The sequence below is a fragment of the Bufo gargarizans genome, chromosome 2 (genome assembly GCF_014858855.1).
Source record: "Bufo gargarizans isolate SCDJY-AF-19 chromosome 2, ASM1485885v1, whole genome shotgun sequence".
Taxonomy (NCBI): Eukaryota; Metazoa; Chordata; class Amphibia; order Anura; family Bufonidae; genus Bufo; species Bufo gargarizans.
In genome coordinates this window covers 196,099,892-196,125,277 of record NC_058081.1, presented here as the reverse complement: position 1 = coordinate 196,125,277, position 25,386 = coordinate 196,099,892, and the positions used below count along the sequence as shown (strand labels likewise).

Genomic DNA, 25,386 nt, shown 5'->3' with positions numbered 1-25,386 from the left:
CTTATATTGAAATGTATTAGTGCCAGATCCGGCATTAAAATTGCTGCATTGACGGATCCGTTCTTCCGATCTGCGCAGACCTTTAAATCTGTGAAAAAAATAAACACCGGATCCGTTTTTCCAGATGACACCGGAGAGACAGATCCGGTATTTCAATGCATTTGTCAGACGGATCCGCCTGACAATAGATACAAATAAATATTTTTGTGCAATTTCTGACTGATTGAATTAATTTTTTGATGTAAAATTGAAAAACAAGGGGACTTGGGTAATAATCTTGATGCATCGCCAAATCGAATCGAATCGAATCGTGGACTTGATAATCGTAATCGCATCGAATCGTGAGACGAGTGAAGATGCGCAGCCCTAGCGCGTGGTCTGTTGGACATAGCCAAAGAGGCGTGGGAACAACAACCCTCACTGCATAAAAATGTGATTAAGTATGTCACTCGGATGCAAGAGCGTATTGAGACAGTGAGGCCGCTGGTTAAGGAACATATGGAGGCAGCTCAGCGAGCCCAGAGTAGAGTCTATAATTGCCAGGCTCGGCTTCGGAATTTTAACCCGGGAGATTGGGATTTGGTTCTTGTAATGGACCGTTTTAGCAGACAAGGGGTTAAAATCAGTTTAGGCGATATGCCCCTTTCTGAGAGACAGGCACAGCTACTGCAGAACACCAAACTCCCAAACTGGATACAAAATAGTACTCCAAACTGGAACCTCGCGAATAGCTGCCAGCAGACGAACAGGAAAAGCATACAGTCAGCTTACACTCCTGGCAATCAGTCTCTAACAGCATACAGGGAATCCCCCCCAATAATGAGACAAGGCTCCGTGTTGAGGGTCCAGCAGTGGTCTGACGTGCTGGCACACCCAGCCTGGTTATTACAGTTCTTGCAAATACAGGACAGATACAACACATCCCCACAATGCATCATGGTTTCCTCCTCTCTGTCCCGGAGACAACCAAGGGCAATCCAATTGTCTCTCAGGACAAAAGGGAGATCGCCAATACACATGTGGAGACAACAGGACAGACATAACCATTTAAACACACAATGGGACAACAGAAACACACCCACACAAAATCCTCCCCTGTGCCGGTGATGATTATTGAACACACTGGCGAATATAATTATCAAAGGCAGAGAAATACAGTTTTATAAAACATATCACAGGAACCCCAAAACATGCAATAACCCCATAACCAATATATCCTCGGAACCGGGGGATATGGGTGAACCACATATCCAAAATTCACCCACATCTGTTCAGTAGTTTGGAAGATACAGTTACACTGAAAATATACAAGTTATACAGAAAATAGTCACTAATAAATGTGTCCTGTTTGGTAGTTTCAAACTACTGAATGATGTCTCTGTGCACCAAATACAGGCAAGATAGCACCGTGTTGAAAAGTCAGAATAGTGTCTGCGAGTTAAAATGGCCGCTATCTATTGTTCTCACCATGTGCTTCATCCAAGCAAGTAAGGCAAATGATGCAATCCAGGGACAGAGGGCTCCGTCCCAAGTGCCTTAAGACCCAATAACTTAAGGGACCATAATCCCAGGGCAGGAGGCTGGCAAACAGCCCCCTCCAAAACACAGTGGCGAGGTTGGTTTCGCCACAGTTCTGGTGCCGACGGTGGACAGTAAGCTCCTGGCTAGGTTGTAGGGTCCCTACGAAGTGCTCGAAAAAGTTGGGGAGGTAACCTACAGGGTACTCCAGCCTGTGTGGAGAAAGCCAATGCAGGTGTACCATGTAAGCTTACTTAAACCGTGGAAAGATAGGAAGACCAGTACGAACAACAGCCCCCGGCCGGGTTTTCTGGGGGTAGAGTTTCCAGGCCCATGGTCTGATATGAGGGAAGTAGTTGCAGAGTAAAAAATTGCTGACAACCTCTCCTCTAAACAGACTCACGAGGCCACTTGACAGACGCACTTCTATCATCCGACATGACACTGTCACTGAACCTCAGGCCAGAATCCGGTTGAAACCAAACCGGGCACCAGAGTCGCGGCGACAAGCCATCTCGGAAGAAGTGCAGCTGATGTTACAGCTAGGTGTCATCGAGGAGTCAAAAAGTGAATGGGCCAGTCCGATAGTCTTAATACCCAAGCCGGACGGGACGTTACGATTCTGTAACAACTTCCGCAAACTTAATGAGGTTTACAAGTTTGACGCATATCCCATGCCCCGAGTGGATGAGCTTATTTAGAAGTTAGGCCAAGTCCGGTATTTTTCTGTTTTGGACCTTACCAAAGGGTACTGGCAGGTACCCTTGACGGAGGCTGCCAAGGAGAAATGGCTTTCACCACACCAGAGGGGCTGTATCAGTACAAGATATTACCCTTTGAAACGTGGCGGGAGCGCCATGTAGACCAAAGGCTAATGGACATTGTACTCCGTCAACATCATTGGTACGCTTCAGCCAGGTGTGAACTGACACCTAGGATTCCTGGCGAACACAGTTTTGTTTTGCTATGTATGAACAAGCACCAAGACTGTTATGCTCTGGTAGGCAGGTTAGCGGACGCAGTATAGAGGCAAGGAACCATGTTGTAAATCAAGCACCAAGACTGTTATGTTTTGCGGAGTGTGAATAAAACACTGAAGTTTGATTTACAACATTGTTCCTTGCCTCTATACTGCGTCCGCTAACCTGCCTACCAGAGCAAATCCCCACAGGCCTTAGACATTGGCACAAGGGGTAGAGATAATAGGAGGGCTTTTTTAGACAGCACTCCCCCAGTGTCCGAGTATTCTCTGCGGAACAAAAAAAATAGTGCCCCACCCCAAAATGGTGAATAAGAGCGATGAAATACTGAAATGCAAGTCATCAAGAAGGGGTTACCATTTGTCCTTCTAAGGAGCTTTGATTTATTTACATGGGTCAAAGATCTACATTTGTTCGCCCGTAAACTAAAATGGAGAAAATTCTTCATTACCCATGATAAACAAATGCCAAGAGTTGGGAATAGAGGAACAAGACCAAGGCCAATGGCCCTTTTACACAGCTAAGACTGCCTTACAAGAAATATCCCCCATTAAAGACTGTACGGCAATTGAGACATTCGTGGCAGTAGTGACAGAACTTGATTTTGTTCCGACACATAACGTGTTTATGTTTGCTGACCAGATCTTCCACCAGCTTAGAGGTGTGGCAATGGGGAGCCCATGTGCCCCAACTTATGCCAACCTATATCTAGGCTGGAGGGAGAGTAAGGTCGTTTTTTCCGAAGCCATGGAATGTTTTGTGTCATCGATTATCCTTTGGATACGATTCATTCAATGACATTTTCATCCTATGGAGGGGGCTGGAAGCGGAATTCCACCAATTTGTGTCGAAGCTGAATAGGAATCAACTTGGGATACATTTTATTTTACATCAGGGATAAATGCAAAGCAAATTTCATTCATTGACCTCTTCATTATGATGGATGGGACAGGAAAATTGTGACCAATCTGTTCAGGAAGTCAACTTGACTAATAATCTGTTAGGATGGGACAGTGCCCACCCGCTAGCCCTGAATAGAGGTATACCAAAAGGGCAATATCTGCGAGCCCGGAGAAATTGCTCGGAGCTGTCTGATTTTAAGGCGGCAGCACAGGATCTACAGACTAGATTTCATGAATCGCAAACAACTCCTGTGTCCTAAAGCCAGGTCCAAAGAAGATAATATACGCAGGATTATTGGCACACTTGATAAGTCCCATTGTGAGATCAGAGATATTCTCACATTGAATTGGGGCATTTTGAAATCAGACCCAAATATAGGGACTCTTAACCAACTCTCCCTCCATCACATATAGGCGCAATTGGAACCTGCGCAATTAATTGTCTTGTTCATAGTTTTTGTCAAGCTCCAAGACCAGCGAGATCATGGCTGGAGACGAGTCTGTAAAGACATTAAAAAGGGGCAAATGCTTTAACAGCATGACCATGGGAGAAACATTTTTTCTTTTATAAACTGCAAAACCATTGGGGTGGTATACCTCTTGACATGCGAATGTCGCAAACAATATATCGGCAACACAAAATGCGAATTTAGAAAGGAAAATTGGCAAGCATCTATCTGATATCAGAACTGATGCCAATACACCAATTGCACGGCATGTGAGCGGATGCCACAATGGTAGGGGTGAAGTGGTCAAGTTCCAGGGCATCGAGCATGTCAAACGGTCACCAAGAGGAGGTGATGTGGATTCCATCCTTCTACATAAAGAGACGCAATGGATCTTCAGGCTGCAAACGGTGAAACCAAAGAGCCTGAATGACGCCGTCTCTTATGCTTTTTTTGAAGTATCACCTCCGTAGTCCTGTGTTCCATTATACTCTAAAATTTGATTGTAACTGTGACCCCGTGGGTGGCGCAGTTTGGTACAGCGTCAGTACATCGTGAAATAATGCAGCAGATTCATTAATGGCATGATGAGCTGTATGTAGATACTGTACATAGTCTTAATGTGACTATCATTGTGATGATCTTTGATTTATTCTATCAAACCCAGTCACAGCAGTGTCCCTATAAATTTTGGGCTTTGAGCAACCGGGTATGCTCTGTACCCCAATTAGGATACGGCAAAATTATTTTGAACCTACTTGCCTTCTGTTAAAAATATTGATTTAGGGGTATAATGTTTTTCATACATCATTTATATGGGGTATGTATGACACCATGTGCTGTGCTTTTTGGTAAGTATTACCAACAATTTTAGATTAATCGCCACATGACATGTGATCAACTTCAGATCTGCATGGTGGATCCTTATATCATGGATCACTATCCATAGGATACATTAAGTGATACCTGCTAGGTTTCAGGCCGCTAGTTCCCCCTGGTATCAGTGCGCAATTGCATGCGCTTCCCTAGCAGTGATACTCCCCATAGACGCTGGCGGTAAGTGATTGGAGGAGACTGAGCATGCCCTCCCGTCGCGATTGGCTGCCAAAGCAGACCGCGCCTGCTGAGGGTGGAGCTCTGGGCTATTTAATGCTGGTGTGTGTGCGGCCGTTCACGGCCGTCACAGCGCCGGGATGCTGTAGCGCTGCACACCACTATGTGCTGTGCTATTATGCCACATATCACTCAGGCTTATCTTTGTTGACCTGCAATTTGTAAACCTGCTCCTGTTGAAATGCAGTTCCACATCCGCATAGAAACGCGTCGAGTGGGGTGGCTGTGAGCGGGGGTCAGCTGTATCACATAGGCCAGGGGTACTCAACTGGCGGACCGCGGTCCGAATCCGGACCGTGGTTGCCAGCTGTCCGGACCCCTGCATGCACCCGGGTGCCAGCTCTCAGGGGGTGCCACAGTCCAGAAGCAATGAGTGCTTCCATCAATACAGATGGAAGCGCTCATTGCTGGAGCGCTGGGAGCAGGGCCGGCCTTTGGGGTGTGCGGGCTGTGCGGCCGCACAGGGCGCCCTAGCAACAGGGGCGCCGGGCGGCCGACAGCTCGCAATGTAATATGGGCAGGCGAGGCGGCACTTATGTTTTCCCACGGGGCGGGCCCCCCGCCCCCTCCATCTCCCCCTCCCCTGTATTCAGCAGGGGGCGCCCGTTGCGGTTTAAAAAAAGGCGGCGCAGAATGAGGGGCGCCGCCTGAGTGGCTGAGGCTGAGCGCTTGCCGCTCTAAAGAATCCTGCCTGCGCCTGCTGTGTGCTGTTAATGTAGCGTGGCCGAGCTCTGTTCGATCCGCGGTACAGGAGCTTTTGTTTCCTGTACCCGGCCGGACTGACAGGAAGTGCTCACTTAGTGTGCACTTCCTGTCAGTCCGGCCGGGTACAGGAAACAAATGCTCCTGTACCGCGGATCGAACAGAGCTCGGCCACGCTACACTAGAGGTGGAGGTGGGAGTAGAATGAGAGTGACAAGGGGAGAGGGGGGGAGGGAAATAATGAGAGTGATGGGGGGGGGGGGGGGGGGAAATAATGAGAGTGATGGGGGGGGGAATAATGAGAGTGATGGGGGGGGGAAATAATGAGAGTGATGGGGGGGGGGAAATAATGAGAGTGATGGGAGGGGGGGAAATAATGAGAGTGATGGGGGGGGGGAAATAATGAGAGTGATGGGGGGGGGGAAATAATGAGAGTGATGGGGGGGGGAAATAATGAGAGTGATGGGGGGGGGGGGGGGAAATAATGAGAGTGATGGGGGGGGGGGAAATAATGAGAGTGATGGGGGGGGGATAATGAGAGTGATGGGGGGGGATAATGAGAGTGACAAGGAGGGAGGGGGGGAAATAATTAGAGTGACAAGCGGGGAGGAGAAATAATGAGAGTGACAAGGGGGGAGGGAGGGGAAATAATTAGAGTGACAAGGGAGGGAGGGTGGAATAATGAGAGTGACAAGGGAGAGGGGGGGGGAATAATGAGAGTGACAAGGGAGAGGGGGGATAAGGAGATTTTTGTGAAACTCACCTGTAAAATCTTTTTCTCGTCTTTTCCATTGGGGGACACAGACCATGGGTATAGCTTAGAGGTATTAGTAGGAGGGACACTATGCAAATGAAAGAGCTCCTCCTCCTCGGGCTATACCCCCAGACTCCACCAGGAGGAACTCAGGCGTTGCACAAGCAGTAGGAGAAGGAGCAAGAAAAAATCATGGAAACCATCGGACCAAGCCATAAGGTCCAACCAGAAACAGAAAAACTGAACTAAAGACCCCTCCTGCAACAGGAATAATGGGTGGGAGCTGTGTCCCCCAATGGAAAAGACGAGAAAAAGATTTTACAGGTGAGTTTCACAAAAATCTCCTTTTCTCGTGCTTTTTTCCATTGGGGGACACAGACCATGGGACGTCCAAAAGCAGTCCATGGGGTGGGAAAAAATATCAGCACCGCCAGGAGGAACGCCCCAACGGTCAAACAGGAACCACAGCCTGCAAAACCCTGCGGCCAAAGCCGCATCAGCCGAAGCCAGTGAATGCAACTGACAAAAATTTGCAAAGGTATGCAAGGACGACCAGGTGGCCGCCGTACACAGCTGAGACGCAGAGGCACGACTGCGTCTTGCCCAGGAAGCCCCCTCCGCCCCAATGGAGTGAGCGGCAATTCTAGCCGGGGGAACTCCACCACAAGCGTGACAAGCCGCGGAAATAGCCAAGCAGATCCAGAGCGCCAAGAACGGCGGACGGAAGCAGTAGCCGCGAGACACACCTTCAGGACCCGTACAACATCCAGGGAATGCAGAGTGCGTTCCTTGGGGTTAGCCGGAGAAGGACAAAAGGAAGGCAGGACAAGATCCTCATCAAGGCGGAAGGGAGAGACCACCCTGGGCAAAAAGAAGGGGACTGGACGGAGCACAACTTAATCCTGGAGGAAAACCATTAAGGCTCCTGACAGGAAAGAGCGGCCAGCTTCGACACCAGTCTGACCTAAAAGCTCGTGATGGGACGTGAACTCACAGCCACTGCATAATAGCCCAGAACTTTAATCACTACGCTATGTAGCTGTATCAGAAGCTATGGTCACAAGGAAGTCCAGATGAGAACAGTCAGAGAGATCCTCCTCAAAGGCTCGAAGGGAGCCGACTGCAGAGCGCGCAGAACCAAATTGAGATCCCAAGGAGACAAAGGGGGAACATACGGGGAACCGAATGCGCCACCCCCGAAGAAAGGTCACCACCGGACCCTTAAGAGCAAGGGACCTCTGACGGCCCGCGCCGAAACCTGACCTTACAGGGAACTAAGCGACAGTCCCTGCACAAGCCCAGACTGAAGAAAAGACAGTACCATCAAGATGGAAAACCGAAGGGGGGGGAACCCCGAACCCTCAAAAAAGGATAGGAAGGCCATCCAGGTACGATAGTAAATCCGGGAGGAAGAAGACTTCCCCGGACTGATCATGGTCCTAACCACTGAATCCGAGAACCCCATCTTTATCAGGATGGCGGTTTCAACAGTCACGCCGGTAAACGAAGAGACCGCAAATTCCGGCGGAAGAACGGGCCCTGAGACAGTAAGTCCTGTCCGTCGGGAAGAGGCCATGGGGCGTCCGCCAGCAACCGAGCCACGTCCGAAAAACCACGCGCGGCGAGGCCACTCTGGGGTGATGAGAACGGTCGGAGTCCCTTCCGCCTCGAACTGGCGTAGACCCTTTGGCAGGAGAGGAAAACAGAGGAGGCTGAAGTCCTGCCACGGAGACACCTGCGCATCCATCCGTACGCCTCCGGATCACGGGCGCGAGCCAGGACCACTGGGATCTTGTTGTTGAACCCGGACGCCATTAAGTCCACATCCGGACGGTCCCATCTGTGGCAGATTTCTTTGAACCCTTCTGGATGCAGAGACCACTCGCTTGGATCCACCGTGTTGTGGCTTAGAAAGTCCGCTGTCCAGTTGTCCATTCCTGGAATGCAAACTGCTGACAACACCGGAACGTGAGTCTCCGCCCACGTCAGAATTCACTTCACCTCCTGCATCACCATCCGGCTGCGGGTCCCGTCCCGATATAGGCCACGGCCGCGGCATTGCCCGTTTGAACCCGCACTGGGAGGCCCGCAAGGAGAGAGGTCCAATAGGAGAGAGAGAGCGGAAAAAATCGCCCTCAATTCCAGAAAGTTGATTGGAAGGCGAGACTCTGCCGCCGGCCAAATTCCTTGAACCGTGCGAGACTGGAAAACGCCCCCCCAACCCAGGATGCTGGCATCGGTGGCGGCGATCGTCCAGGAGAATGCGAGAAAGGAACTCCCCGACCTCAGGTTCTTTGGGAACAGCCACCAAGGGAGAACTGCCCGAACCCGCTGAAAGGTAAAGGATCTCCTGTTGCGCCAGGCGAGTGTGAAACTGGGCATATGGAAAGGCCTCGAAAGAGGCTACCATAAGACCCAGGACCTGCAAGTATTCCCGAATGGAGAGGCACGGGGAGCGCAGCAGATGCGACACTGCCCCCTGGACCTGGGAGGACTTGAAGGCTGGTAGAATACTTTGGCAGCCGAGGTGTCCAAAATCACCCTCCGGAAGGAGAGCCTCTGGGACGGGAAGAGGCAGGAGTTTGGGAAAGTTACCAGGCAGCCGAACCGTTCCAGGGTCTGAACAGTGATCCGGACGCTGTCCGTGGTCTGCGGTAGAGAGGGGGGCCTCTATCCGGATATCGTCCCGACAGGGCAGCAAAGGAATGCCCCTGGTACGAAGAAGCGCCATGAGCGGTCCAGGACCGTGGCAAGGACCCGCGGGGTGGTCGCCAACCCGAAGGAAGGGCGACAAACTGACAGTGTCGACCCATAATGGCGAAGCGCAGGAATCGATGGTGGGATTCCGCAATCGGGACATGTGATAGGCCTAGGAGCAGCAGGGCGGGCTGACTGGGCCCTCTAGTGCCGGGAAGGCTGGTGCAAAGGAAGGCCTCTTTGCGGGCGACCTGAGACCCCCGGCGGAGGAAGCAGGCGACGGCCTACCAGATGAGAAACGGCAAAAGGCATGCAGAGACGAACTCGTCCAGCTGATCCCCACAAGGCCTGGAAACCCCAAAGGGGAGATTAGCAAGGGAACGCTTGGTGGAGGCGTCAGCGTCCCACACCTTCAATCAGATCTCTTCGCGCTGAGTGACAGAGATGGCCAACCTGCGGGCAAAGAGGGAAACAATGTCCCTAGAAGCTTCGCAAAGAATGTTAGAAGCCTGAGACATCTGGAGAACCAACTCCAGTGTGTTAGTAGCCGCATCTCGTACCGCCAGTTCCTGGTGGTGGTGTTGTAACCACACCGAGAGAGCACTGGCTACCCCTGCTGAGTGAAAGGTAGGTCACAGGGACGCGCTGCCAGCGAAAAAAGGACCTGGAAGAGAGTCTATGCGTCTGTCTACAGCATCCTGGAAAGAGGAACTGACTAAGACAGGAAGGGCCACATAATTGGCTAATCCGGCCACCGGAGGATCCACCTTAGGGGGAGGAGACACCTCTCCTCGCCGTCAGCAGGGAAAGGAAAGTATATTCATGCGCTGGGTGGTCGAGAACCTTATTAAGACCACCCCAGGCCCTGGACATGACCGCGGAAAAATCCCTCATGGACCGGGAACATGGTAGTCTCCGACTGCCTGGACGGAAAAAGGGGGAACTCCTGACCAGTGGAAGGAGGAGAATCCCCTTGGAGAATAAAGGTGTCTCGGACAGTCACCACTAAGTCAGCCACCCTGGTGGAGAGCTTAGGCGAGGGGTCCCGCTCCATGACCTAATCAGAGCCGGAAATTCTCCTTCAGACTTGCGCTCCCTAAGGGAGGGGAGAGTCGCCCGAACGCGCCTCTAGACGAGGAGGGGGGGGGGGGGGGGGGGGAGAGCCAGAGCCATCCGAGGAGGGATGCTGCTGCTCACGCTCCCTGTTAGTATTCGGGCGTCTTCTGTGGAAAACCACTTAGAGAGGTGGTTGGCGTCACAGGATTTGAAAATGCCCTATAGTCCAAAAAGGACGTGGCTCGTCCGAGCCGGATAATTCTCCTTCGGAGTACTCTCCCTAGGGAGGGGGAAGAGCAGTCCGCAAGCGCCACCGGCGAGGTGAGGGGGGTGGAGAGACAGAGACATCCGAGGTGGGATGCTGCCGCTCACGCTGCCTCTTCGTAGTCAGTCACCCACTGTGGGGACCACTGAGAGAGATGGAGTCGTTAGCGCCACAGGATTAAAGGACATGGTTGCCTTGGTGACTAAGACCAATTTAGCGGCCGCACTGGACATGGCAGATGCCCAAGCGGGGACCGCAGGCCCCCAGGGACGTGGAGGAGGGGTGGAGGAGGGGGGTAAGGCAGGGATGCAGGCAATACTTATCTGCTCCTGCAGAACTTCTCCCTCGACTCCAGGACCAGCAGGGATGCACCTCATCAGGCTTCTGACTCCTTGTCCAGGAGTGCAGTGTTCTGGTGGAGGGTGGCAGCAGGAGACCCAGTAGCTGGTGGGATACCGGAGCTGCAGGTCGAGCCCGGATCCACTTGTCTTCTTTGGGGGGCAATGGAGGCAGCCAGGCAGCGTCCAAGGACGGCAGCGGGCATTCCACGGGGGACCAGGAAGGCGCCATGCCGACCTGTGTCCCCATCTAGAATAATATAAACAATTTTTGAAGGCTGAAAGGGGCTTTGAACTCAGAAAGCCTGGACATGGGGCAACAGCAGCAGTACCACTGAGCTACCAGCTTGCCTGGCACAAAACGGAGTAGAGTGATGAGGAGCTGCACGGCCATGAGCAAACAGAGTCTCCGGTGTAAGGAGAGTCAGAGCGGCATGCCGAGGCTCCGCCTCCCCTAACGCGTCATTATGGCGCGAAAAAAGCGCGCGAAAATATGCGCGAGCGCGAAAATATGCGCGAGCGCGAAAATATGCGCGAAAATAAGCGCACCACGTGGAGGAGCGGCCTGCCGGCGGGCGCTGAGGGAGCGCAGCAGCCAAGGCCCGACGAGAGAAGCGCTGAAGCCCACAGTTTAAGGGGAAGAGATGCCAGTACTCCAGTGCCAAAATGAAGAAAGTGCCCCATCAGGATCCTTCTTCAAGCTCACCCAGGCAGTCACAGACAAATAGACACAGAGGGAGGGGGAGGGATTGTGCAACACTTATCTGCTCAGCATGCTCCCTCTATGTCCAGACCAGCAGGGATGCGCCTCTTCAGACTTCTGACTCCAATCCAGGAGAACAGTGCTCTGGAGGAGGGTAGGCAGCAGGCGTCCCAGCAGCTGGTGGGATGCCGGAGCTAACAGGTCGAGCCCGGATCCACTTATCTTCTTGGGGGGAAATGGAGGCAGCCAGGCAACGTCCCAAAGACGGCGGCGGGCACTCCACGGGGGACCAGGAAGGCGCCATGCCGACCTGTGTCCCCATCTAGAATAAAAATAACAAAAAGGAGTAGAATCAGAGAGTGTCAACCTCCTTCACCAGACACTAAGCAAAGACTGAGTTCCTCCTGGTGGAGTCTGGGGGTATAGCCCGAGGAGGAGGAGCTCTTTCATTTGCATAGTGTCCCTCCTACTAATACCTCTAAGCTATACCCATGGTCTGTGTCCCCCAATGGAAAAAAGCACGAGAAAATAAGAGTGACAAGAGAGAGGGGGGGGAATAATGAGAGTGACAAGGGAGAGGGGGGGGGAATAATGAGAGTGACAAGGGAGAGGGGGGGGGGGAATAATGAGAGTGACAAGGGAGAGGGGGGGGGGGGGGGATAATGAGAGTGACAAGGGAAGGGGGGGGGGGGGAAGAGAGTGACAATGGAGTCCCCAGAGCCAGACTGCAGCCAGAGTCCAGATCATCTTATTGTCCTGGTGGTAAGTAGACAATGCAATATGTTTATTATTTAATTGCTTAGTTATTAATACTACATTGGAAACTAATTTTCTCAGCTGGACACCGGCCAACACTGCGCATGCGCTGGGAGCCTCACCAGCGGTTAGGGTAGGGAAAAAGCACTGGCCCGTACGTAAATTTTTCCCTTCCCTAACCGCTGGTGAGGCTCCCGGTGCATGCGCAGTGTCGGCCGGTGTTCAGCTGAGAACATCCATCCGATCACTGCGCCTGCGCATTGGCCCATAGTTTTTCCCTACCCTAACCGCCGGCGAGGCTCCTGGCGTATGCGCACTCTGCTGTGAAATTTCCCTAACCTGTCGTTGTGCGCCTGTGCGGCGCTGCACACCTCCTCACGTCATGTCCGGTGCGACCGGAAGTGACGAGGGTAGGGAAATCTCACAAACTAGGGAAGTATAACATTACACCGGCCTTTGGGGTGTGAGGGCTGGTAACTACTTGGTTGGATAGTCAGCCAGCCTATGCCATGATGCCAGCAACAAGCAGGGTTAGCTTGCACAGGGCGCCTGAACACCTAAGGCCGGCCCTGGCTGGGAGCTGCGGTCCTGTCACTTACCACTCTGCTCCCCGCGCTCCTCCCCTCCCTCAGGCCAGCGGCTCTCTGAATGGTGAAGCAGGAAGACTTCTTCCTGCTTCCTCATTCAGCCTGCAAGCACAGATCTGGCAGCCGGCGTGTGTGGGCGGAGCCTGCAGTGTGATCTGTGTCTGCAGGGGAGCGAGGACTGTGAGCTTCAGGAACGGGACAAGGTGAGTAGGTACTGTGTTTTTTTTGTTTTTTTAACACAGAGGGGGCAAAATGGGCATTTCTCCTCTGGAGAGGGCACAATGGGCATTGTGAATGTGAAGGGGGCACAATGGGCATTTCTACTCTGGAGGGGGCACAATGGGCATTTCTACTCTGGAGGGGGCACAATGGGCATTGCTACTCTGGAGGGGGCACAATGGGCATTGCTAATGTGAAGAGGGCACAATGGGCATTGCTAATGTGAAGAGGGCACAATGGGCATTTTTTACTCTGGAGGGGGCACACTGGCTATTGCTAATGTGAAGGGGCACAATGGGCATTTCTACTATGGAGGGGGCACAGTGCACAGAGGGCATCACTACTATGAAGGGGGCACAGAGGGCATTATTACTTTGAAGGGGGTACAATGGGCGTTACTAGCACAGAGGGCATTACTACTATTAAGGGGCACAATGGGGATTTCTACTATGGAGGGGGCACAGAGGGCATTATTACTGTGAAGGGAGCACAATGGGCATTATTACTGTGAAGGGGCACAGTGGGCATTACTAATATTAAGGGGGCACAGTTGGCATTACTACTATTAAGGGGGCACAATGGGCATTATTAATTTGAAGGGGCTACAATGGGCATTACTACTATTAAAGGGCATTATTACTGTGAAGGAGGCACAATGGGAATTATTACTATGAAGGGGGCACAAAGAAGGCATTACAACTGTGAAAGGGGCAAAGAGAGGGCATTACTACTATGAGGGGGTACTTACGGTATTCATACTCTGTGGGGAGGAACTAAGGAGGCATCGTAAAGTGTCAGAGGCACTAAGGAGCATCGTAATGTGTGGGGGCACCAAGGGATCACCCTGCTGTGAAGGTGCACTTAGAGGTATCACACTCTGTGGAGCACTAAAGAGGTATCATACTGTCTAAGGGGCATTCAAGGGGCATCATTATTGTTAGGGGGCACTGAAAGGACATTCTTACTGTTTGGTCGGCAGAAAGAAGATTAGGTGGGCTTGGAGGTGTGGATTATTGTAAAAAAAAATTATAATAATGCAGCGCTACACGCCAATGGTGTTTTCCCTCCTTGTATTTTTTTTTGTTTTGCAGCTCGGACCTTGATCCTACGGCAGACTCGGCTATGTGGACCTTTACAAAAAGTACTTGAGTACCCCTGACATAGGCAGTAGGTTAGGTGCCTAAAGCCATTGGGAATATGACTCCTCTGCAGTGCTGCTAGACATACTGCCACTCTCCTTCAGGCCATATATGGTACTGCAGCACAGCCCATGGGCGAGAGGTGGAGGTTGTGGCAGTCTGATGTCTGCAGCTTTTCAATTCTTGGGATTGATGGCATATCCTAGGAATGCTTTCCTGTTTGTTTTTTGAATGCGCCAAACCATTGTGTTAGAAGCTGAACCATTTAACATTTTTCTCTCATCTGCGACAAATAGAGTCCAGATGAAACAAGTTAGTGAACGGAAAAAAATAAAATAAATGTTGACCCCTTTTTTTTTTTTTTAATCTCATTTTGCATTTGATAATACTGGGGTCATCAAATAAACACAACTGAACATAAAGCACACAAAGACAAAGCTAAATGCTAAAGGCATATTAATTAATGCATGATAACTAAACCATTATAAAAAGAGGTGCATAACCTTATTACTGTCCCGTATGGCCAGCAATGCACGAATACGTCTACTGTAAAGAACTGCTTACTTTCAACCAGCAAAACGTCATTTGAAAAAATAACCGATAATATAATTCATCTCACCCGAGAAGCAACAACTAAAGAACGCTTTCCAGTGGGGCAGACTACAAGAAGCCAAAGATCAGCCAGGTCTGGAGGAATTTCTATTAACCACTCAGAAAGCATGAGCTGTAGAAACAGAGAGAGAGCCATTAGGAAAATGGAGATAATAATATTAATAATAATAAAATCAATGAAAATCTAAAGCAATTGCCCACTGGGACAGAACTTGGTGTCAGCTATATTCTGCCCTGACAAGCTTTCTTCAACAGGCTGTGACTTTTACACTGTCCATCCACTCAGGGTCAATGACATTACAGCACGGTCCAGTGAATGGGAGAAGTGACATCACCAGAGTTTGCCCCCACTTTCCAATCTGACATAGTGGTACAAGAGTATTTTTTTTTTAACCAATCAATCGCTATAATGGAGAAGTAAAAACTACTTTTAGGGGGAGATTTATTATGAGGAAAGTTTTTAAAGGGGCTATCCAACCCCTATAACGCCCCCAAAATGCCCAGGCCCCTCATACTATCCCCGCTCGCGATGCCCGTCGCTGCATCTCCGTGTCACGCGGATCAAAACATCCGGCGATGGGGGGAGGGAAAGCTAATAGTAGGCCGCGATGGGAACAAGCCTCCCTTGTACAGCGGGTGATGCTAGGGAGGCTTGTTTCTGTCTTGGCCTACTATCTGCTGCCCCCCACCCCATATGTTTTGATCCGCATGACGGGGAAATGCATCGGCAGCCATCACAAGCAACGGGGGTGCAAGGGAGCGGGATAAGTATAAACCAGTATGAGGGGCCTGGACATTTTGGGTGGCATTATAGGGGTTGGATAACCCCTTCCAGTTTTCTGCATGGGTATATCAATTTGTGAAATTTTGCACAATGTTTCCTAAACTTAGTACATCTTTAAACCTAACACTTTTGTCTTGACATGTTACTTTGCTTTCTACACAACCCCTTTTAGGGTGTCTTCACACGTGGCAGATTTTGTTGTTGGGTTGTTTTAACGGCAAGAAAATGGATTTCTGCAAGCCTCATTTAGGTGAATGGAACCGATTTTCAGTCGCAGAAATGTTCTGCAACAAAATCTGCTGCATGTGAAGGCACCCTTACCGGAGTAAGACTGAGATTTATTTGAGACTTCTTAAAAAGCCTCAGGGGGTCATTTATGAACAGATATACGCCACGTATATCTGTCGCAGATTGTGGCACAAAGGTTATTTGCACCGTAATCTGCAACTTTTTCCCCATTTCCGTCTCTCACGCCAGGTCTAAAAAAGGTGGTTGGTGTGGGCGGACCAGTAGACCCATCTCATTTATAAAATTTTCTATGCCTGTTTTAAAGGGCTTCTGTCACCCCACTAAAGTGATTTTTTTTTTTTGGGCTAGTGAAATTAGTTATATTGCGATATATGACAATATAATTGTGTTACTTACTTTGATCCAGCAGTTTCTGCAAAAAACGAAGTTTTATAATATGTAAATTCGGTCTCTGGCCCTGTCAATCAACACGACGAGGGGGCGGATTTCTGCAGCAGCTAGCAGCAAGTAGCCGCCCTACTTGCTGGTAGAGACCGAATTTACATATTATAAAACTTCGTTTTTTGCAGAAACTGCTGGATCAAAGTAAGTAACACAATTATATTGTCATATATCGCAATATAACTAATTTCACTAGCCCAAAAAAAAAAAATCACTTTAGTGGGGTGACAGAAGCCCTTTAAGCGCAGAAAATGGTCTAAATCTGTGCCAGCAAGGAAGCTGCTGTAGATTTAGACTAGCGTTAAGTCCCCACCTCTACATGAACCGTTAGCGCAGGAGGGACGAAGACCACTGTCTATATCGCTGGTCTTCATAAATGTCCCCCTCAGTTGATAGGTTTGGCTTAGATCAGCTCAACAGGCTAACAACATCAACTGTCCCATCCATTTTTCAGTGAGTATGTGGTATAAAAATGCAAACGGTCTAAACAATTTTAAGCCCAAAAAGTCTCAAAGCCCTATTTTGAGTCTTTTTAAAGCCAAATTCTGGAGTTTTCCCTTAATATGGATTACCTGGTTAGCATAATGTCTGGGTAACTTTTTGCAAGGCTCCACATCCATGTCCTCTGCGTCTTCATCGACATCATCTGTTTGTTTATCATCATCCTTCTTCTCTTCATCTTGGTCTGTCCAATCCCCAGCTGCAAGGCGACGAGCGTGGTTTATGTAGTCCAAACGTTTTCTGTCAAGTTAAAGTTAAGAGGTTTCCAGATATAAACAAATACAGAGTTCAGATGAAGGGAGTTGGTATCACAAGCAAATCTTGGAAAAACCAGGAACAGGCACTCCTAGGTTTATGCGACACGTCCACAAATGAGGCATGCATAGAACACTAATGAAGATTCCTGATGCTGGTATTTCATGTACAGATCTGTGATCGGCCAAATTACGACCTATGACTACTCCATGACAGCATGGGGTCATGTATGAATTGTGGTAAAAATCTAAATCATTAGCAACTTCATTTGTTCCCTATGCAATTCTGATAGTTGCACGGTCAACCATGCCAGCAGCAAATGAAGTCACATCAAAACCACAATATTTGTAAAGCCATATAACCCCAGATAACAAAGTGTACCAGAGAATCCCTTCATATTTAGATGTCAGGGTTATATCTAGAAATACTAAAGCACAATCTAAAAATCTACATAAAAATGTATTTTGCATGTTATATTGACCTAACTTAAAATGTACCTGTACTTTTGAAAAACTTTTGCTATGTCATAGTGACATATCAAGGGTTTTGATCTGTTGGGGTCCGAGTGCTGAGACCTCCAGTAATGACTAAACCAAGGAGATAGAAATGCTCACACGGTGCACTCTCTCTCCTCCCTGCTAAAGACAGGCTCAACAGAAAGTCTACGGCAGTCCACGTCTTCAGCAGCAAGGATCTAGAGCGCACTGTGTGAGTATTTCTCTCTCCTCCCTGCTAAAGACAGGCTCAACAGAAAGTCTACGGCAGTCCACGTCTTCAGCAGCAAGGATCTAGAGCGCACTGTGTGAGTATTTCTCTCTCCTCACTGCTAAAGACAGGCTCAACAGAAAGTCTACGGCAGTCCACGTCTTCAGCAGCAAGGATCTAGAGCGCACTGTGTGAGTATTTCTCTCTCCTCACTGCTAAAGACAGGCTCAACAGAAAGTCTACGGCAGTCCACGTCTTCAGCAGCAAGGATAGAGAGCGAACTGTGTGAGTATTTCTCTCTCCTCACTGCTAAAGACAGGCTCAACAGAAAGTCTACGGCAGTCCACGTCTTCAGCAGCAAGGATCTAGAGCGCACTGTGTGAGTATTTCTCTCTCCTCCCTGCTAAAGACAGGCTCAACAGAAAGTCTACGGCAGTCCACGTCTTCAGCAGCAAGGATCTAGAGCGCACTGTGTGAGTATTTCTCTCTCCTCACTGCTAAAGACAGGCTCAACAGAAAGTCTACGGCAGTCCACGTCTTCAGCAGCAAGGATCTAGAGCGCACTGTGTGAGTATTTCTCTCTCCTCACTGCTAAAGACAGGCTCAACAGAAAGTCTACGGCAGTCCACGTCTTCAGCAGCAAGGATAGAGAGCGCACTGTGTGAGTATTTCTCTCTCCTCACTGCTAAAGACAGGCTCAACAGAAAGTCTACGGCAGTCCACGTCTTTAGCAGCAAGGATAGAGAGCGCACTGTGTGAGTATTTCTCTCTCCTCACTGCTAAAGACAGGCTCAACAGAAAGTCTACGGCAGTCCACGTCTTCAGCAGCAAGGATAGAGAGCGAACTGTGTGAGTATTTCTCTCTCCTCACTGCTAAAGACAGGCTCAACAGAAAGTCTACGGCAGTCTGCGTCTTCAGCAGCAAGGATCTAGAGCGCACTGTGAGTATTTCTATCTCCTCACTGCTAAAGACAGGCTCAACAGAAAGTCTACGGCAGTCCACGTCTTCAGCAGCAAGGATAGAGAGCGCACTGTGTGAGTATTTCTATCTCTTTGGTTTAGTCATTACTGAGGGTCTCAGCACTCAGACCCCTATGATCAAAACCTTTGATATATCACTATGACAGGTACATTAATTTATACAAACCTCTCTTCCTTCTGACTTCATTTTACTCGGGGGGAGGTGTTAGCAGTGATTGATAACATTCTCTGTGAAAGTGTGTATACATAGCTGTCATTCACTGATAGCGGTACACAGGGAGGTTTTATCAGTGACTGATAGCATTCTCTGTGTAAGTGTGTATACATGGATGATGTCAGGCACTGCTAACAGTACACGGGGGAGGTGTTATCAGCGATTGATAGCAATCTATGTGTAATGTGTATAGAGAGATGGCCGTTAGTCACTGACAATAACCTTCCTCATGAACACCGAAGTCAGAAACACACATTTAAATTAAACATTTTACTGGCCCTTTTCCCACAAAAGTACACATCCATCTCCTCAGCTCTACACCTGAAGATTGCTCTGCATTTTGTGGCAACAGGTCCTCTTTAACAATGGTTTTAGACATGGCAGCACAAACAATTTTAATTTCAGTAAAAAAAAAAGATGCAAGAACAGTAAACGGGTGTGTTTTGGCTGATTTTGGACCTGTTTACACAAGGCAATGACTTGGACCAAACAAAGAAAAGTGCAACAGTTTGCTGACCATCGCCCTTTGTAAACGGGTCTTTACTCCGCACAAAAAATGCAATCAGCTGGTAGATGGGCATCTGCTCATTTGCCGGCTGATCGGCAGCCATGTTTACACAGGGCAATGATTGGTAATGAGCATTTGAAAGTGCAATTGTTCCCCTTGCCATCAGACTATTACTTTCCATTATTTGTCTTTGTGTTATTGAATAAAATCACCAGTTGATCTCTACTAAGATAATTTGTAAATTCCAAGAGAGTAAAGGCCCGTTTACAAAGGGGTTATGGTCAGCAAACTGTTGCCAACTGTACCAGGCAAAGAAAGGTATTTAATAAGAAAAAAAAAAAAAGAAAGGTCCTCTTTAAGATCCTTTTATATGAACTGATAATCAGGCCAGTTATTGGGGATGAGCACTGTAGAAATGCTCGCCCCTGAAAATCAGCCTATGTAAAGGTGCTAGAGGTCACCCAGTGAACAAGTGACCATGTCTTTCGGCAGGCACTCAAAATCATTGTTTTTGTGCAGCACATCGTCCTGTGTAAACAGCGATCTGCTGCCCAGAACCAACGATTCTCTATGCACATGCCGTACAGAGATGATTGTTGCATGTAAATGCAGCTCTCATCTCCTCTGATGATCAGGCATATATAAGGAACAAACATTATTTCCCAATTATTGCCTGTTACATTGGTTCTTGTAAAAGAACCACAACAATCAGTCGGTCACTCGGAGTAACGATGACTGCTCCATGTAAATTGAGCTATACCACTTATTTGCTAAATTAGCGATCTGTGCTCGTTACCGCAGAAAATCTGCCAGTGTGTAAATTGACCCTTACTCACAATTTTTGGAGTTCCAGCAGTTTCCTCCTGCGCTCACTCTGCTCCAGAGAGCTGTATTTGCCTTTGTATTGAGCTAATCTTGGATGAGGAGCTGAAGTACTATTGAGTTGAGAAGAAACAGCGAAGCTTCCTGCAAGGGCATCTGCGAGGGCGTCCATTTTCCCGTCTTCATGTATTGTCTACAGAAAAGAAAATTTAAACAAAAAATAATTAGGCAGAACATGACTGGAGGTATATAGTGACATATATAGTATATACCAGGGTGGATAAAAATAAAATTTATTTTTTATTTATTTTTTTTTATAAAAAAAATTGGATTTTTTTTATTTAAATCAGATTTTTTTTTATATAAAATGCTTTTTGAGGAAAATATGTTACCATCCAAAGGTTATTTCATTATGAAATAAAGATTACTTTTTTAATTATGTAGAATAAGGCTGTATATGTTTAATTTTTTGTTAAATTCCATTAATCCATTCACAATGTCATGCTCTGCCAGAGGTTTTTGTAAGATTATTGGGTAGTTTCTCTGCCTACAAGATATTATCACAGATGCTTGGTTTACTTTTGGAGTTCTCAAAACTGAATTTATAACATGAAAAGAGTTGAGAAAAAGATCTTAATCCTAACTTCTACAAACCTATAAATACAGAATCAACCCCTTCAGTGCTAAGTTTAAAGTTCAGCGAATAGAATATAAACAATATTTCTTCATCACTTTCACTTCAAAAGATCACTTTCTTGTGGAGGCTGGGCTGACAGTCTAAGTTTCTTAAAATATATATATTTTATTTAGCCAAATTAGTTAACAAACATGGATGTTTAAGCAAATAACATGCTGTAATGTTATTGTTTCAGTTGAATAAATCCTATTTAAATTGTTATTATTAAGGTAATTATTATTTTTCTCCTTCCTAAGTACAACAGAAAAATTGTCCAAATATGAATCTTTATGTAAAAAACTATGATTTAAATCAAGCCTTACTGACTAGTGATTTAAATCAGTTTGATAATACAACCGTCTGCATCTGTTATGAACGGATCCGGTTGTATTATATGTAACATACCCAAGACGGATCCGTCATGAACTCTATTGAAAGTCAATGGAGGACGGATCAGTTTTCTATTGTGTCAGAGAAAACGGATCTGTCCCCATTAACTTGCATTGTGGCTCATGACGGATCCGTCTTGCTCCGCATCCCAGGACGGAAAGCAAACCGCAGCATGCTGCAGTTTGCTCTCCAGTATGAGAAAGGAACGAAATGCATTTTGGAGCATTCTGTTCTGTTCAATTACCGTTTGTCCCCATTGACAATAAATGGGGACAAAACGGAAGCGTTTTTTCCGGGTATTGAGACCCTATGACGGATCTCAATACCGGAAAACATTAACGCTAGTATGAAAGTAGCCTTAGGCTGAGTTCACACGGGCGAGATTTCCGCGCGGGTGCAATGCGGGAGGTGAACGCATTGCACCCGTACTGAATCTGGACCCATTCATTTCTATGGGGCTGTGCACATAAGCTGCGATTTTCACGCATCACTTATGTGTTGCGTGAAAATCGCAGCATGCTCTATATTGTGCGTTTATCACGCAAAGCAGGCCCCATAGAAGTGAATGGGGCTGAGTGAAAATCGCAAGCATCCGCAAGCAAGTGCGGATGCGGTGCGATTTTCACGCATGGTTGCTAGGTGACAATCTATTCACTGTATTATTTTCCCTTATAACATTGTTATAAGGGAAAATAATAGCATTCTGAATACAGAATGCTTAGGAGGTGATCAATTGAGGGTTTAAAAAATAAATAAAAATTAACTCACCTTCTCCTCTTGATCGCGTAGTTGCCGGTCTCATCCCTGCACAGTGCCCTACATCTCCTGCTAGTTATTTCATAATGTGTGGACCCATGAAAGGTCCTCTTTTAGGGTCCATTCACACATCCGCAATTTCGTTCCGCATTTTGCGGAACGGAATTGCGGATCCGCACTTCCGGGTCCGCAATTTCGATCCCGGAAAAAAAAAAAAAAAAGAACATGCAATTGCGGACAAGAATAGGCATTTTCTATTAAGTGGAAAATGCACATCGCCGATGTCCGTGTTTTGCGGATCCACGGGTACGCAAAGCACACACTGACGTGTGAATGGACCCTAAGGGTCCATGAATGTGGCAGACACTACCAACACTGCCATACAGGCTTAGATGTCAAATGTCCAGAAATATTCTCCTCTAGAAGCAGAGCTTTTACCTTTGGAACTCCAGCTGTTGTAAAACTACAACTTCCAGCATGCATCATTCACTTCTATGGGAGTTCTGAGAACAGCCACGCAAGTGTGCATGCTGGGAGTTCTAGTTTAACCACTGCTGGAGCGCGGAAGATTGACGATCCCTGTGATAGAGAATTCACATGCATACACAGGTACAGTAGAGGCCCCATGCACCTCTATGGGGGCTCTAAAACGACCATATAACCCAGTATAACAAGAATGTAGGTTCAGAACTTTAAGCTTGCAAAAAATAATAATAATAAAACAATAAAAGTACATTTTCTTATATAATATTAAGGGACACAAAGTTCAGCGTCTCCTAACACAACTGATACCTCAAGCTGATTGCATGTAGCGGTTAATTTCCGGTCGAAATCCGGCATTTATGCTGGAAATCGGCAGGATCACCGCCGGACCCCACTGCAGTCAATGGGGATCCGGCAATGAATTACAGGATCCAACAGACTGTTCTGGCAGACTGGCACAGAGAGATGTGACCCCGGTAAATAATACTGTTCTGGAGGTCTCTGCTGCTTAGGCTTCAAGCACCTGGCTGTGTCCACATTGCTGTCCACAAACCCGCAAAATATGGACACATTCTGCATTCTTCTCACCTGTCAATAGAAATGGCTATTCTCATCTGCAATGCGGATAGGAAGAGGACGTGTTCTGTAATTTGCGGAAGAATACGAAAGTCTGCATGGTCGTACGGAAATGAGATTGTCAGTATGCTATTCGTAGAAATGAAAAATACAGTGGAGTGTATGAAGCCTTAGGCCTCTTTCACACGGGCGTTGCGGGAAAATATGCGGGTGCGTTACAGGAACACCCGCGATTTTTCTGCGCGAGTGCAAAACATTGTAATGCGTTTTGCACTCGCGTGAAAAAAATTGCGCATGTTTGGTACCCAAACTTCTTCACAGAAGTTCGGGCTTGAGATCGGTGTTCTGTAGATTGTATTATTTTCCCTTATAACCTGGTTATAAGGGAAAATAATAGCATTCTGAATACAGAATGCATAGTAAAATAGCGCTGGAGGGGTTAAAAAAAAAATATTTAACTCACCTGAGTCCACTTGTTCGCGTAGCCCGGCATCTCCTTCTTTCTCCTTTGCTGAACAGGACCTGGGGTGAGCATTCATTTCATGAACAGGACCTGTGATGATGTCACTCCGGTCATCACATGGTCCGTCACATGATCTTTTACCATGGTGATGGATCATGTGATGACCGGAGTGATGTCATTACAGGTCCTGTTCATGTAATTAATGGTCACCCCAGGTCCTGTTCAGCAAAGGAGACAGAAGGAGATGACGGGCTACACGAACAAGTGGACTAAGGTGAGTTAAATAATTTTTTAATTTTTTTTTAACCCCTCCAGCGCTATTTTACTATGCATTCTGTATTCAGAATGCTATTATTTTCCCTTATAACCATGTTATAAGGGAAAATAATAATGATCGGGTCTCCATCCCGATAGTCTCCTAGCAACCGTGCGTGAAAATTGCACCGCATCCGCACTTGCTTGCGGATGCTTGCGATTTTCACACAACCCCATTCACTTCTATGGGGCCTGCGTTGCGTGGATTATCGCACCGCAACGCACAAAGAGGAGCATGCTGCAATTTTCACGCAACACATGAGTGATGCGTGAAAATCACCGCTCATGTGCACACCCCAATAGAAATGAATGGGTCGGTATTCAGCGCGGGTGCAATACGTTCAACTCACGCATCGCATCAGCGCGGAATACTCGCCCATGTGAAAGGGGCCCTAGTCTTCTGCCTGGTAAATCAGCGGCACTTTTTTTCTCCAGGTGCTCAGCCTATTCTTTATATTACAATAGAAATCTGAAGTAACTGCCGTGACAAATATGCATTAGGAAATCTGAAATAGGTAATGGTGTCAGATGGCGCCAACAATACAGGTATGCCAGCCACCGGTGCCCACATTACACTGCTTAAATGACTGGTGGACAAATAATGGTGTGCCCTCAGGTACTATGGCAGACGTGTTGTAGAACTTCAACAAGACCATAAAAATGAATGAGACAGAAACATCTACATGAAAGCTGCCATTTGGGACATAGCCTTACAGGACATGCCAGCCACAGGTGCCCACGTTATAGTCAATGCCAGCCACAGGTGCCCACAGTAAAGAAAGTACTAGTCTCAGGTCCCCTTACTACAGTGTAAGACACAGGTGCCATCAGAAGTGTCAGGCACCCTCAGTATGGTGCCAGTGTCAGGTGCCCTTAGTACAGTGCCAGTCACAGGTACCCTCAGCATAGTGCCAGTCACAGGTACCCTCAGCATAGTGCCAGTCACAGGTGCCCTTAGTACAGTGCTACCAGCCACGTGTGCACACATTGCTGCATTCAAAAGTATTTTTAGGAAATCCTCTTTAAGAGGCAGTCACAGACCCACCACTTCGTATGCCTATTGTGTGCCCGGCACTCACCTCTGGTGCCAGGCGGGACAGCGGCACGGTAACTAGTCACAAACACGGCTGCGCCAGGTCCTCTCCTCAGAAAGACCCGTATTACGTTATGGTCACATGACCGTAGCACGTGACGGTTCAGCGTGAGGGCGGGAGATTCATGCAGAGCGGCAGTGACGTTACGAACTTACGTCCCTAGACATAGATAGGGGGTGTTCTGTATACCAGGCTCCATGTGCGGGCCAGCGACTCAGCACCACGTGACATGTATGAGATAGATGTGCGGGGCTGCACCACGTGACGTGTATGAGATAGATGTGCGGGGCTGCACCACGTGACGTGTATGAGATAGCTGTGCGGGTCTGCACCACGTGACGTGTATGAGATAGATGTGCGGGTCTGCACTACGTGACGTGTATGAG

General features: G+C 48.0%; 1 protein-coding gene across 2 annotated transcripts in view; it reads right to left on the bottom strand.

Moving 5' to 3' along the window:
• SNUPN (snurportin 1) overlaps positions 1-25,118 on the bottom strand; it is a 33,851-nt gene extending 8,733 nt beyond the window's left edge. The window contains exons 1-5 of one of the 2 annotated variants that reach the window (XM_044283368.1): positions 24,986-25,050; positions 23,141-23,222; positions 20,262-20,440; positions 16,834-17,002; positions 14,795-14,899 (exon numbers count right to left, since the gene is read on the bottom strand). In XM_044283368.1, the coding sequence (XP_044139303.1) occupies positions 14,795-14,899; positions 16,834-17,002; positions 20,262-20,419 (432 nt within the window). In that variant the 5' untranslated portion in view covers positions 20,420-20,440; positions 23,141-23,222; positions 24,986-25,050. Of the gene's footprint in view, positions 1-14,794; positions 14,900-16,833; positions 17,003-20,261; positions 20,441-23,140; positions 23,223-24,985 lie in introns of both variants that reach the window. The other variant, XM_044283369.1, reaches the window with a different exon arrangement.
• Between the last annotated feature and the right edge of the window lie 268 nt (positions 25,119-25,386).